The following is a 14,756-nucleotide window of genomic DNA, read 5'->3' as shown; positions in this document are numbered from 1 at the left end:
CGGGGTCCGGGGCCAGCGGCTTCGCTGAGCCGAGCACGACCTGAGGCCTGGCAGGAGTCCCGAAGCTTTGTGGGTGGCCGCTGGGCCTTCCTCCTGTTCCTTCTACAGCCAGAGGAGAGGAACGCAGTGCCGAGTGTGTCGGAGGGTTCCTGTTCCCATACTTCGCTCTCGTTGAAAACAGGCTCAAAGGGAAGGAAAGGTGACCCGAGTGCTGACCTGCTCCCCCAGACCTGGGGCTTAGTTAATAACCAGGGCTGGGTCATCTTGTGTGACCGGCTCCGGAGGTTCCCAGCACCGCCAGCCCCGTGCAGGGCACTGGGGGGAGATCAAGGCAGGTGTTTTGGCCACAACGGGTCTGAGATGCTGGTGGGACAAGCACCTGGAGATAGGAAGGTAATCGGCCATGCAGTGTGCGTGTCGCAGGCCTCGGCTGAAAGCGTGGTCCTGGAAGTGGCTCGTAAGCTGTAACCCACGCAGTCTGAGGAACTCCTGTCTGTTCTGGGGGTCCCAGAATCCTGGCCTCGCCGAGTCAACACAGCCCCTGGCAACTCCAGCACAAACCCCAAACTCAAGGTCCGTGTCCACAATGGGAGAAAACCGAGGCCTACGTCACTGGCATGGGTTTTTGCCCTTACGACTCAGGAGAGCAAGAAGTAACATGTTTTTCATTTTTAAATTTTGTTTAACCATCCTGACCTCAAGTCCCCAGTCCATGAGGCTGGCAAGAAATTCATCCTTGCTTCACCCCTGGGCCTGCAAAGTTTTGGCCTCTAGCGTAGCACTGAGGGGCTCTCTCCACCGGAAGGGATCTCTCCTCTCTCGCTATTCTCAGAGGCTGGCCCTCCCTCCTCCCCTTCCCTTAACAAAAGTCAGGAAGCACCCCCGATCCTGCACTGCTTCTGCTTTTCTGCCCCGTTTCAATTCCTGGGCAGGGGGGTACAAATGGGCATGACCACCTGCCAAAAATTGGGGAGTAGGAAAAGAGACACATGTACACACACACACACACACACACGCACACACACAAGACACAGACACACACAAACAGAGACACACATGCACACACAAGACACAGACACACACACAGAAACACAGACACACACACAAGACACAGACACACACAGAAAAGCAGAGACACATGCACACACAAGACACAGACACACACACAAGACACACAAACACAGAGACACACATGCACATATGCACACACAAGACACAGACACACAGAGACACACATGCACACACAAGACACACACACACACAAGACACACAGACACACACACGGAAACACACACAAGACACAGACACACACAGAAATGCAGAGACACACGCACACACAAGACACGCAGATACACAGAAACATGCACACATGACACACAGACACACAGAAATAGAGACATATGCACACACAAGACATACAGATACACACAAACAACACACAGAAACAGACACACATGCACACATGCACACACAAGACAGACAAACACAGAAACACAGAGACACACACACACGACACACACACAGACACACAGAAACACAGAGACACACACACAGATACACGTGGACACCCACACTCATTTTTCCATGAACCGTCCTGCCACAGATGCGATTGGGGCCAGCCTCCAGCATCTCCTTTGTGGTTGTTCTGAAAACTCTTGAGGGAGTTTGAGGTTGGCTTTTGCAGGAAAGGGCAGCGTCTTATCTTAGGGTCACAACCTGTCCCACTGTCACCTCCAGGCCCAGCCCAGAGCCTGGCATGCAGTGGGTGAGCAAGATGTATCAGATGCCATTTACAGATTGCAATCTTGTACCTGTATCCAACTTCTCTGAAACGGGGTGAGAAGGGGTTCCAGGAAGGATTGCAGTGAGTGCCAGAGGTGAGGGGAGGGAGAGGGAGGCCTCAGACCTCGGCTCCCCCGGCCAGAGCCAAGGCGTCCCCTTCAGCATTGAGGTCACTCTGGTCTCAGGGTCTGACGTGGGCGGAGGGCTAGAGGCGGAGGTGGGGGGTCTGCACGGTAAATTCGGAAGGGCTTACAGTGCGCAGATGGAGGACAGATGTGGAAAGGAAGCCCAGCGGGCGGCTGAGCAGCTCCCGGCTCTGGGGAGTGGGAAGCTGGAGGCCCCTGGGAGTGGCGGAGGACTGCAGCCCAATAGTGTGCCTGTCATGACCAAATTTCAGCACTGCGCAGCCGGAACGGCCTCTGTTGTGTTGGCTTTGCTGTTTTACTTGCGTGAATATTAAGCAGCATTTGTCAGGGCGTTCCCAAGATAACTCCACCCTTACTTTCCTCCTAAGTCTGAAGTTTCTCAGCTGCAAATCTCTGTGATTGCAGGAGGGCTTAGGAATGACTACGTGAACTGATGACTGAATAACAGAACGAGTGTGTGGGACATGAGGGATGCGGTCACCTGGGGACGGGGGTTGGCAGCACGGGCGAGGTAGTGGCAGAAGGAGGGGGTTTCTCCCCGTCCATCTCCCCTCCACAGCCGCGGACCCCCTCTGGCAGGACACTCCCAGAAGGCTGTTGCAGGCGGGTGGGTGGGTGGGTTGGGCATGCCCCACGCAGCCAAGCCCACTGGCTTCCCTTCTCAACGAATGCGTCCTTGTTTTCCCGTCTAGGGCCCCCTGGACGGCGCGGCAAGCCTGGGAGAAGAGGCGACCCTGGTGAGTCCCAGGTTTTCTCAGCTCCTGAGCCGAGGCTCTGGCTGCAGGGTCTGACCACCTGCTCCCCACCCTGAGTGAGGCCTTGGCCCTGGGCAGGTGCTCCTCCCCTTTCCAAGTCCAGCTGCTGTTTCCGGAGGTCACAGCACCCAGGACTGCCTTTCCCTGGCTTGTTGGCATTTGGAGTTCCAGGACTGTCCGCTCTGCCCCCAGCCATCCCCCGAATCTCACTGTTGGCCTTGACCACTTCGGCCACTAGTCTCCCACTCCAAAGCAGCCCCCTCTCTCTGAGGCAGAAGGTGATGACTCTGCCAGCCATGGCTTCCCCCATGGGTCCTTCAACACGACGCGATTCCCCTGTGGGTTTCGTCCCTCCCAAGACGTGGCCTGTCCTTCCTTAGCAGAGCCACCAGGAAGAGACTCCTCCACCTCCCTTCCCTGCAGCCCTCGGAGGCACTTGTGCTCACTGCCCTTCCTTCCTGCTGTCTCTGTTTCACCCAGAACTCCCCCTGCCCAGCCCCCAGCAGTTTGCCCTCTTTGTCCAGGGACTCTTCCCTAAGCCCTTCTGACGTCGTCTTGACTAAAGTCACGCTGACCTCTGATGGCCACACCGGATGCTTTGCTGTCTTTCTCTTTCTTGACCCCCACCCTTGGCCACTCCCCCAGCCGCCCTGTGAATGAATCTCCCTTGGCCCCCTCCCCTCCCTCCTCTCCCCTCCCCTTCCCTCCTCTCTTCTCCTGTCCCCCCACAGTGTCCCATGCCTGTGACACTGACCAGGTCCTCTCCCTGCCTCCAGCTACATCCTCTCTTCTGGGTTCCCGAGGTTGAACATTGCCCTGCTGAAGCCAGCATCTCCCCCAGCCTTCTTCCCCGGGCTTCCCCATTGTAGGGAGGAGGCATCTAGCCACCTGCTTCCCTGTGTAGACACCTGGCTACATCCTCCATCCCTCCCCTGCCCACACCAAGTCTCATTGAGCCTCCTCCTCCGTACGTCTCGGACCCGGGTCCTCTTCTCTGTTCTCACCACCACAGCCTCCTACAGCTCTCACCACCCCCCACACCATGCCCCCACCTCCAGCCTCACCATGGATGTCCAGGGCCCTCCAGCTTCTGAGCCATTACTCATGTCCTTCTGCAGCCAGAAGGGGTCCTCTACCTGGACTCACCCGAGATTATTACCCTTTGTCCTTCAAGTCTCTCTCAATCATCTTCTCCAAAAAACCTCTGTTTTGGCTGAGAGGTAACACCCCACACTCAGCACAAGCAGCCCCCAGGCCTGTAAATGCAGGGGATAGCGAAAGAATGAGTTCCCAGCCCCTAAGCAACTTCACAAGGTGGCCATGGTGACGAAGCTGGGCCAGCCCACCACCAAGAGGACCCCAGGCCAACTGGGCCCAAGGGGAGGCAGGGGCAGGTTTGCTCCAGGCCTCAGACTCTTCTCCCTGGAGCTGGGCACAGGCTTTCTGCCTCCTCGTTCTGCTGGGTTTGCAGAGTCCCTCCAGAAAAACTCCTTAGCGCTCACCGACAGGAAGCACCCTTCATGTCTCTTTTTGCCTTGACTTCCGGAAGCTGAAGCCTGTTTGAGTTCAATGGGTTGAGCTTCCTTTATCCTGGCTTCTGTGTGTAATCACCCCATACCCTGCCAAATACACGCTTCATTACTCAGTTCTTATTTTCTACCCTCGTAAAAGGTTTTATTGCCTTTTATTGTAAGTTCCTGACACGCTTTTTGGAAGGAACTGTATCCTCGATCCCTCCCCTGCTCACGCCAAGTCCCGCCCCTGCCCACACCAAATGAATACAGAGTCACTTCTTTAGGACAAAGTATAATACTATTCAGCTTACTCCGAAATCCATTTAAAACATGACTCAAGTTTACAACAACCTCAAAGTCAAGGAAACACAGACTCACTGGGCCCCTGACCCTGTGCTGGGCGCTTTCAAGTCCTTTATCTCATGCGATCCTCAGAGCGCTGCAAGATATGAAGACGTTATTATACCCACTTGCTGATGAGGAAACCGAGGCTCCGAGGGGCGCGGCACCTTGCCTGAGGCAGCTGCTTAGCAAGGACTGGGTAGCATCTCTCCCCCTCGTTGTTTTTCCAGTGTGGCGTCCCTATTCCCTGCCTGTCCAAAAACACAGCAAGCTGCACAGAGCAGATGTGCCTCCCTGACGGGCCTTGGCTGCGCCTGGTATTTGTTTCCAGATAGTTACACACATATGCACATCCTGGATTTCCTGCCTTTTTCCTGTGTCCCTGGGAGAAAGGCTTTTTTTTTTTTTTTTTTGAAACAGAGTTGCTCTGTCACTCAGGCTGGAGTGCAGTGGCACAATCTCAGCTCACAGCAGCCTCTGCACCCCAGATTCAAGCAATTCACTTGCCTCAGCCACCTGAGTAGCTGGATTACGGCACACGTCACCATGCTCAGCTAATTTTTGTATTTTTAGTAGAGACAGGATTTCACCATGTTGGCCAGGCTGGTCTCGAACTCCTGGCCTCAAGTGATCTACCTGCCTTGGCCTCCCAAATTGCTGGGATTGTAGGCGTGAGCCACCGTATCTGCCAGAGAAAGGCTCTTTTTGCCAGGTGGGAGAGTACCTGACTGGGGTGCCTTCCTGAGGCCGCTGCAGACCTGCAGGTGGGGTGATCCTGCCTGCCTCAGGGCAGGAGCCTCCTTAGCTCCCAGTAGGAGCTCCACAGTCCTGCAGTGTTTCTGTGTCTCTATTCAAAATGGAACGGATTTCTCACCTTCCCCTGGCTGGTTTCTTAGCTGGAGAATCTCAGAACTGTGCCTGTGCTCTGGGGTCCTCTTTCTCTCTAAGGGCCTTGGGCAGGATCCTCTCTCCTCCCAGACCCTCCTTTCCCCAAGAGTGTCCATCACCCTTCCCTGCTCTGGCAGCCCTAGATAACTCCCTCCATCTCAGCGCTTCCCACACTGGGGTGTTGGCCTGGTCTTCAGACTTGTCCTGCTTCTCCACCAAAGCATGGGCTCCTCAGGGCAGGGATTGGGCTGGGCCCCCACTCAGGAGATGGTCCATAAATGCTTACTGACGGGAAGGAGGAGAGGAGGGCGAAAGCAAGAGGTCCTTGCAGACAAATGAAGAACACAGCTAGGAGACTGCTTGGCCAATGCCGACACAGACTTACAGAGACAAATGGAAGCACTCACCAGATCCCCACAGCTGCTAGCCTTGGATCAGCAGTTTCAGTGCTAGAGTCTTTTATCTGCCCTGACCCCAAGAAATTTTTTCTAAAAATCCAGTGGAAGAAGCACTTCTGGAATGGTGGGGTGAGGACCTCTGAAGATCTCCATAAAGGAGCAAAAACAATGGGGAAGACTGACCTTTTCAGAAGTCTGGAAATGAACAAAAGTTTTGCAACAACCCAAGAAATGTTTATTCAGAAAATAGCTGAATCTTGCTGTTAATAAGAACTGTAAGATTTGTCGCATTTTAATTTTCTCCTCTCTCAAGCTCCATGGTAGCCTTAAAAACCAAGCATGGTGCACACCTAGAATCCCAGCGCTTTGGGAGGCCGAGGCGGGTGGATTGCTTGAGGCCAGGAGTTTGAGACCAGCCTAGCCAACATGGTGAAACCCCATCTCTACGGAAAATACAAAAATTAGCCAGGTGTGGTGGTGCACACCTGCAGTCCCAGCTACTCAAAGGTTGAGGCACATGAATCTCTGGAACCCAGGAGTCAGAGGTTGCAGTGAGCTGAGATCACGCCACTGCGCTCCAGCCTGGGCAAAAGAGCTAGACTATCTGAAAAACAGACAACAACAAAGAACACCCCAGCGATGTCACAACCACAGTACTTGTTTGTGAAAACCAGCAGCCACTGGAGGAAGCATAACAGAATGAAGCTTGCAAATGCTCATCCCCGGAGAATTGTCACTCTTTGAACTTGTCTGGCAGCTCCACGGAAAAGCACCACACCCAAGGCTTGTCTTTTGGTGACCTGATGCACAGCTTGCCCAGAAGGAAGAGGCCTGTCCCCGGGGTGCTTAGCAAAAATAATCAGCAGCGATTGTTCACACTGAAGCTGCTTGAGGTGATGACACCAGTGGATGACTTGAAAACTTACAATAAAAATATAGGGAATGAGATGTTCAAAGGAGCTTTGAAAAGCTCCAGCTTCGGTATCTAGAAGGCACATGCGTGTGCAGGGCTATGTACATGTCCGGCAAGAACCTCTCTTAGAGCCCCAGTCTCTCACCTGTGGCTGACCTTGAGATTGTTCAACAGGAAATGAAGACAGAAGCAGAGCTGTAGCCTGGTAGAATGCTGAAGGTGCGTTGCAGCACACACAGGGCCCACCGGCACAGAGCGGGAGACGCTGGCTCAAGACGTTAAATGAAATCTCTGTCTAAGCTGACCACTAAGCTAAACAAGCAGAGAATTCAGTAGCTGCAAATGACAAAAAATAAACGCTTTAAAGAGTTAGTCCAGGAAAGGCCCTCAACAGAGAGCAACAACACCAAACAGCAACAACGGCAAATCCTGAAAGGAGAAGAACGGTCTGATTTCCAGAGTAGCCACATTAGACTAGTTTAAATGTCCAACTTTTAACAAAGAATTAAAAGACAGGAAATTATGGCAATAAAAGAGGAACCAGTGCAGTCAATAGAAACTGTCCCTGAGGAATCCCAGATGTAATTACTAGACAGAGATGTAGTATTGGTTATTATAAATATGTTCAAAAAACTAAAGGGAACCATGTTTGAAGAAATAAAGGAAAGCATGAGAATCATGTCCTTGGAGATTATCAGTAAACTGATAAAAAGTATTTTTTAAAGAACCAAATAAAAATTCTGGAGGTGCAAAGTACCATAACTGAAATGAAACGTCAGTAGAGGGCTTCGACAGTAGATGTGGGCTGACAGAAGAAAGAATCAGCAAACTTGCAAATAGGTCAATTGATACCATCCAGCCTAAGAAACAGAAGGAAAAAGAATGAAAGAAAATGAATAGAGCCTCAAAGACACTATCCAGTGTCCCAACATACACATAATGGTGGTCCCAGAAGGAGAGAAGAGTGAGAAAGAAACAAAGGAATATTTGAAAATATTTGAAAAAAAAAAAATGATCAGGCCAGGTGCAGTGGCTCATGCCTATAATCCCAGCACTTTGGGAGGATGAGGTGGGCAGATCACCTAAGGTTGAGTGTTTGAGAACAGCCTGACAAACATAGAGAAACCCTGTCTCTACTAAAAATACAAAATTAGCTGGGTGTGGTGGTGCATGCCTGTAATCCCAGCTACTGGGGAGGCTGAGGCAGGAGGAATGCTTGAACCCAGGAGGTGGAGGTTGCAGTGAGCCAAGATTGTGCCATTGCACTCCAGCCTGGGTAACGAGGGAAACTACACCTCAAAAAAAAAAAAAAAACAAATGGCCAAATCTTCTTAATTTTAAAGAAAACCATTAATCTACACAACTAAGAAGCTCAACAAACTCCAAGGATGATAAATACAAAGACATATATACCTAAGCACATCATAGTCACATTGCTAAAAGCCAAAAAAAAAAAAAATGAATCTTGGCCGGGTACAGTGGCTCCTGCCTGCAAACCCAGCACTTTGGGAGGCCAAGGCCAGAGGATCACATGAGGTCAGGAGTTCCAGCCTGGCCAACATGGTGAAACCCCATCTCTACTAAAAAAAAAAAAAAATTATCCAGGTGTGGTGGCACGTGTCTATAGTCTCAGCTACTCGGGAGGCTGAAGCACAAGAATTGCTTGAACCTGGGAGACAGAGGTTACAGTGAGCCGAGATCATGCCACTGCACTCCAGCCTGGACAACATAGTGAAACTCTGTCTCAAAATAAAAAAATCTTTAAGGCATCATGAGAGAAATGGCATATCACAGAAAAGGGTTGCTTAATAATATTAACAGCTGGTTTCTCACCAGAAACCATAAAAGCCAAAAGGCAGTGGGATGACGTATTCAGTAAGTAACAAAAGGAAAAAAATTATCAACAAAGAAATCTATACCTGGAAAACTATCTTTGAAAATTTAAGGAGAGTAACCAGGCAAGGTGGCTCACTCCTGTAATCCTAGCACTTTGGGAGGCTGAGATAGGAGGATCACTTGAGCCCAGGAATTCAAGACCAGCCTGAACAACATAGCAAGGCCCCATCTCTAAAAAAAAATTTTTTTTAATTAGCTGGGTATGGTGGCACATGCCTGCATTTGGGAGGCTGAGATAGGAGGATCACTTGAGCCCAGGAGGTTGAGGCTGCAGTGAGCCATGGACCACCACTGCACTCAAGCCTGGGTGACCAAGTGAGATTCTGTCTCAAAAAATAGAAAAAAAGAGCAGAAGGAGAAATTCAGTCATTCCTAAATAAATGGAGAGAATTTATCACTATCAGACCCTCCCCTACAAGAAATGGTAAAGAAAGTCCTTCAGTCTGAAATGAAAGACTATTAGATGATCATTTAAATTCACACAAAGAAATAGAGTGCTAGTGAAGGTAACTACATAGGTAAATATAGGTGATAGTATATCTGTGCTTTTATTTGTAACTCTTTTCTCTATTCTGATTTAAATGGCAATCACATAAAACAGTAATGATAAAACTGTGTTGATGGGATTATAGTGTATAGAGTAGTAATTTTGTGGCAATGATAGTACAGAGGACAGGATAGGGAACAGAACTATATTAGAGTATATTTGCATACAATTGTATGTATATTTGTGTACGATTGAAAGTGAGTTGCTAGCCCAGGAGCAATGGCTCACTCCTGTAATATCAACATTTTGGGAGGCTGAGGTGGGAGGATCAGTTGAGCCCAGGAGTTCAAGACCAGCCTGGGCAACATAAGAGACATCATCTGCATTAAAAAAAAAGAAAAAAAAAGCTGGACACGTTGGCTCACACCTGTCATCCCAGCTACTGGGGAGGCTGAAGTGGGAGGATGGTTTAACACCAGGAAGTCAAGGCTGCAGTGAGCCACGGTCACACCACTGCACTCCAGCCTAGGTGACAGAACGAGACCCTGTCTCAAAATATAAAAATTATTATTAATCCAAACTCAATTATTTTAAATTAAGGTGTTAATTGTAACCCTCACAAAAACCACTAAGAAAATAATTCAAAAAATATAATAAAAGAAACAAGGGAATCAGAGTGGTGCACTAGAAAATACCTATTTAACAAACAAGGAGCTGTAATGGAGTAACAGAGGAGCAAAAAAGAAATAAATACAAAAATTAAATAAATTTGGCAGACATAGCCCATTTTATGAGCAATTACATAGGATGTAAATGGATTAAACATTCTAATCAAAGACAGAAATTGGCAGAATTGATCAAATAAATAAATAAAAAACATGAGCGAAAAGATGTTCAACTCGCTAACCATTAGGGAAACGCCAATCAAAACCACAGAGAGATTACCCCACACTTATTAGGAGGACTACCAGTCAAAAGAGGGGGGCGAGGAGGAGGAGGAAAAAGGATTAGAAAAATAACAATTGGCCGGGCACAGTGGCTCACGCCTGTAATCCCAGCACTTTGGGAGGCCAAGGCGGGCAGATCACGAGGTCAAGAGATCAAGACCATCCTGGCCAACATGGTGAAACCCCATCTCTACTAAAAATGCAAAAGTTGTCCCAGTATTATTTATTTATTAAATACTAGGGGTTTTTTCCCCCTCAGCTGATCTGCAGTTCCAGCTGTATCATACGTCTGCATACAGAGTGGTTTTCTTTCTGTACTCTATTGTTATTATTTTGCTTACCTCTAAACAGATCATTATTTTAATTACTATGGTTTTATAATAAATATTGATTTGAAAAAAAAAGAATCCACCAAACAAATTACTAGAGTTAGCAAATGCCTTCAGCAACGTTACATGATTCAAAACCAATGTAAAAAGAAATCATTTGTACTCCTATACATGAGCAACAAAGAATTTTTAAATGAAATTAAGAAAAGTTACATTTACAAAAGCATGAAGAATAAAATACTTAGGAATTAATTTGACAAAAGAAATGTAAGACCAATACACTGAAATATATAAAATTTTATTGAAAGAAATTAAAGAAGACCTAAAGAAGACATCTCTTGTTCTTGGATTGGAAGACTTAATACCATGTTAAGATGGCAATACTTCATAAATTGATCTACAGATTCAGTGCAATTCCTACCAAAATCCCAGCTGAATTTTTTTTTCAGAAATTGACAAAATGGTCCTAAAACGCATATGGAAGTGCAAGGGATCCATAACAGCTAAAACACTTGAAAAAGTAGAACAAAGTTGAAGGACTCACACTGTCCAATTTTAAAATGTTATACAAAGTTACAGTAATCAAGATCGTGTGGTGCTGGCATAATAGTAGAAATATAGGTAAACAGAATGGAATTGAGATTCCAGAAATCTTTACATTTACCATCAATTTACTTTGATAAGGATACCAAGATGATTCAGTGGTGCTAGGACAACTGAAAGCAAAAAAAGAAAAGGAAGGAAGAAGACTGTGGAAGTGTGGAAGAGGACTTCCTCCTCACATCATACACAAAAATTAACTCAAAATGTATCATAAGCCCAAAAGTAAGAGGTAAAACTATAAAATCCTCATAATAAGACATAATAAATCTTCATGGCCTTGAGTTAAGTAACAGTTTCCTAGGTATGACACCAAAAGCACAAATTACAAAAGAAAAAATTGATAAATTGGGCTTCACCAAAATTAAAAATTCCTTAGAGATGTTCAGCAGTAGAATTGAACTGTCAAAAGAAAAAAAACAGAACTTGAAGACAGACTGATAGAGATTATGCAGTCTGAAGAACAGAGAGAAAATGAAAAGAATGAAAGTCAACAGCCTCGGGGAAATGTGGAATACCTTTAAATGCACCAATGTATTTGCAATGGGAGTACCAGAAAGACAGGAAAAGAGAAAAAAAAGAAAAAATATTTGAAGAAATACATATGCTTAATGAACTCTACATAGGTAAATGCAAAGTGATATAGACCCAGACACATCAGAGTAAAAATGCCGAAAGTCAAAGACAAAAAGAAAATACTGAAATCAGTAAGAGCCAAACAGCTCATCCATACAAGGGAACCTCAGTTAGACCAACAGATGACTTTCCTTAAGAAACAATGAACTCTGGAAAGCAGTAGATGATGTTACATATTCAAAGGACTACAAAAAAAAAACCCTGTCAATCAAGAATCACATATTCAGCAAAACTACCATTCAAAAATGAAGGATAGGCTGGGCGTTGTGGCTCAGATGTATAATCCCAACATTTTGGGAGGTCAAGGTGGTAGGATTGCTTGAGCTCAGGAGTTAGACACCAGCTGGGCAACGTGGCAAGACCCTGTCTCTACAAAAAGAAAAAAAATTAGGTAGGTGTGGTGGCACACACCTGTAGTCCCAGCTACTCAGGAGGCTGAGGCAGAAAGATCACTTGAGCCTGGGAGGTAAAGGCTGCAGTGAATCATGTTTGTGCCACTGCATTTCAGCCTGGGCAACAGAGCAAGACCCTGTCTCAAGAAAGAAAGATAATGAAGGATAAATAAAAGTACGTAGCGATGATGATTGCACGATCCTGTGAACATACTAAAAGTCACTGAAGTGTAAACTGAAGAGTAAATTTTATAGTAGATGAATTATATCTCAATAAAGCTGTTTTTAAAAGTGTTTACCTCCCACCAACACTTCTAATCAGCACCACTGCCTGACCTGCATAGTGTCTGAGCAAGGTTATTACCTGAGCCAATGTTAGTGTCCAGGCTGCTCTGCATCTTTGCTAAATTCCGGAGATGCGGTCTCATACCTGACAGTTCTATCACAGCCGAAATGCTTGGGGTCCATTTGAGCTGCCATTTATATAGGAGCTTCTTTCAATCTGTTGTACAGTCAGAGTTAGTTCTACATCATGAAATCAAACAACAGAAAACTACCGGCTTATTTCTCCGCTCCCTGAGAGCGAAGGTCTGTGTTCATACGTGCTATTAATTCTTGCCTCTTCTGTGCCAGTGCTGTACTGGGCACTTTCCACACCCACAAAATGTCTCATTCAGTCCTTGCAGCCATCCAGAGAGACAGAAGTGGTTACTCCCAATGTTTCACAGGAGCAAACTCTTAACTCATTGTTCCAACTCACTAACTCATAATTGCCTCTGGATTTGCCAACTTCTTAGCCTCATTTCATCTACCTGCAAACTCGGTTTAAAAGCCCTTGGCCCACTCTGCTCCTTTGGGGAAAAGTCCCTGAAGGTTGTTGTCCTTATGCTGGGGGTAGGTTCAGGCTTCTGAGGGCTGGAAGTCAGGGCGCAGCATCTTACCCGAGTTGGCTGAATAGGAGAGGCAGAGGGCTCAGTCAGGACCAGGGAGAGCAGGTCACAGGTAGAGGGGAAATTAGGATTCCAGGGGCCACAGAAAGGAGCAGATGTGGGGCTGTGAGCAGGGACAGTGACCCTGGCAGCCTCGGGCCTCAGAAGCCAGCCCTCACCTGCTGATATGTGGGCCAGGCCCCTGCCAGGCTGTGGGAAATACTCCTCCCCGTTTGCACTTTGGGAAGGCTAAACACACCCTTTGTGAAACACTGGAGACATGAGGGGCCAAGACCTGAAGGTGGGCACTGTGGGCGCTCGAGCCTACCATGCACCTCTGCTTACCTGGTAACACGGCCAGCAGCTTGCCCGCCCAGGCTTCCTTTCCTAACCCCGAGGTGTGAATGGGCAGTTTCCAGCTTGAGGAACTCTCTTGGGCCACATCCATTCAGCCTAAGAGGCCCCGGAATCATCGAACCCTCTACTTCATCAGACGCATTTTCCTTCTCGCCCAGGTTGTCTGGCTCTTACTGAATTGCTCCCACATTCCTGACAGCAAAGTCAGTGGATCCAGCCTATGCCCGGAACACGTTCAAAGGCTGTGTGCAGAAGGGCTGGGCCATGTGGCACCACTGTGTGGTCACCTGGAGGCCCTGCAGCCAGCTCACTTTCTAAGCAGGGACCCCTGGCTGGCCTGGACCAACCCCTCTGTCCCATCCATCACTCTTGGACGCCCAGCTTCCTGCGGGCCATATAGTCCATCTCCAGAGGCTGTGGCAGCCACAGCACAAACCTAGGATAAGAAGTCAAGTGCAGAGGGCTGTGAAGACACGGTGGCCTCCAGCACGCTTGCCTCCATCCGTTCGGCACACACTAAGTGCTTGTTCCTGCTCATCTCTGATCTGGGCAGCAGGGAGACAGCATGAACAGGGCAGACGTGCTCCCAGGAATGTGGTCCCTCTTAGGAAAGTGTCTTGCTGGGGGCTGACAGAAACAGTCCCCAACCCACAAGTAAATAATCACTACCGATTGCAACAAGTGCTTGGAAGGAAATAACCAGGGAAAGATGATAGAAACCAATGCAGGAAGGGCGAGGACACATCTTCGTCTTTGACATCTTTGTTTTTTGTTTGTTTTTTTGAGACAGAGTCTCACTCTATTGCCCAGGCTGGAGTGCAGTGGCACGATCTCGGCTCATTGCAACCTCCACCTCCCAGGTTCAAGCGATTCTCCTACCTCAGCCACCTGAGTATCTGGGATTACAGGTGCCACCACCACACCCAGTTAATATTTGTAGTTTTAGTATAGATGGGGTTTTGCCATGTTGGCCAAGCTGGTCTCAAACTCCTGACCTCAGGTGATCCACCCGCCTCAGCCTCCCAAAGGGCTGGGATTGTAGGTGTGAGCCACCGTTCCCGGCCTTGTCTTTGACATCTTTGGATGTCACAGTTGTGGAAGGTTTTCCAAGGCCGTGGCAGTGGAGCCATGCCACGCCGGCTACAGGAACACAGCCGATGTGGGCCGAAGGGAGTTGGCACCTTGGAGAACTGAGAGGAAGGCATGGAGCAGAGCACTGTGCCCAAGGGTGTTGGAGACTGGCGAGGATTGGGCCACGCAGGAAGACTGGGCCAGGAGTTGGGATTTCATTCCATGTGTTGTGGGAAGCCCTGCAAAGGGGCTGGGCATTTTTTAAACCCCGCCTCTGGCTGGTAGGATTGGGTACCCAAGAGAAGGAATTCAATTAGGAGGCTGTGATGGTGGTGCTGGCATGAAGCAATGGTACCCTGGTGACATGGAGAGGT

At 48.2% G+C, this 14,756-nt stretch overlaps 1 protein-coding gene across 1 annotated transcript in view; it reads left to right on the top strand.

Annotated features, from left to right (window-relative positions):
• COL23A1 (collagen type XXIII alpha 1 chain) overlaps positions 1-14,756 on the top strand; it is a 334,850-nt gene that overhangs the window by 255,344 nt on the left and 64,750 nt on the right. The window contains exon 4 of the mRNA XM_064376526.1: positions 2,621-2,665. Within this exon, the coding sequence (XP_064232596.1) occupies positions 2,621-2,665 (45 nt within the window). The remainder of the gene's footprint in view (positions 1-2,620; positions 2,666-14,756) is intronic.

Source organism: Aotus nancymaae, unplaced genomic scaffold (genome assembly GCF_030222135.1).
Source record: "Aotus nancymaae isolate 86718 unplaced genomic scaffold, 86718_ANA_hifiasm-v0.15.2.pri h1tg000015l_1, whole genome shotgun sequence".
NCBI lineage: Eukaryota > Metazoa > Chordata > Mammalia > Primates > Aotidae > Aotus > Aotus nancymaae.
Note: the sequence above shows the minus strand (reverse complement) of the source record. Positions and strands in the feature narration are given on the sequence as shown.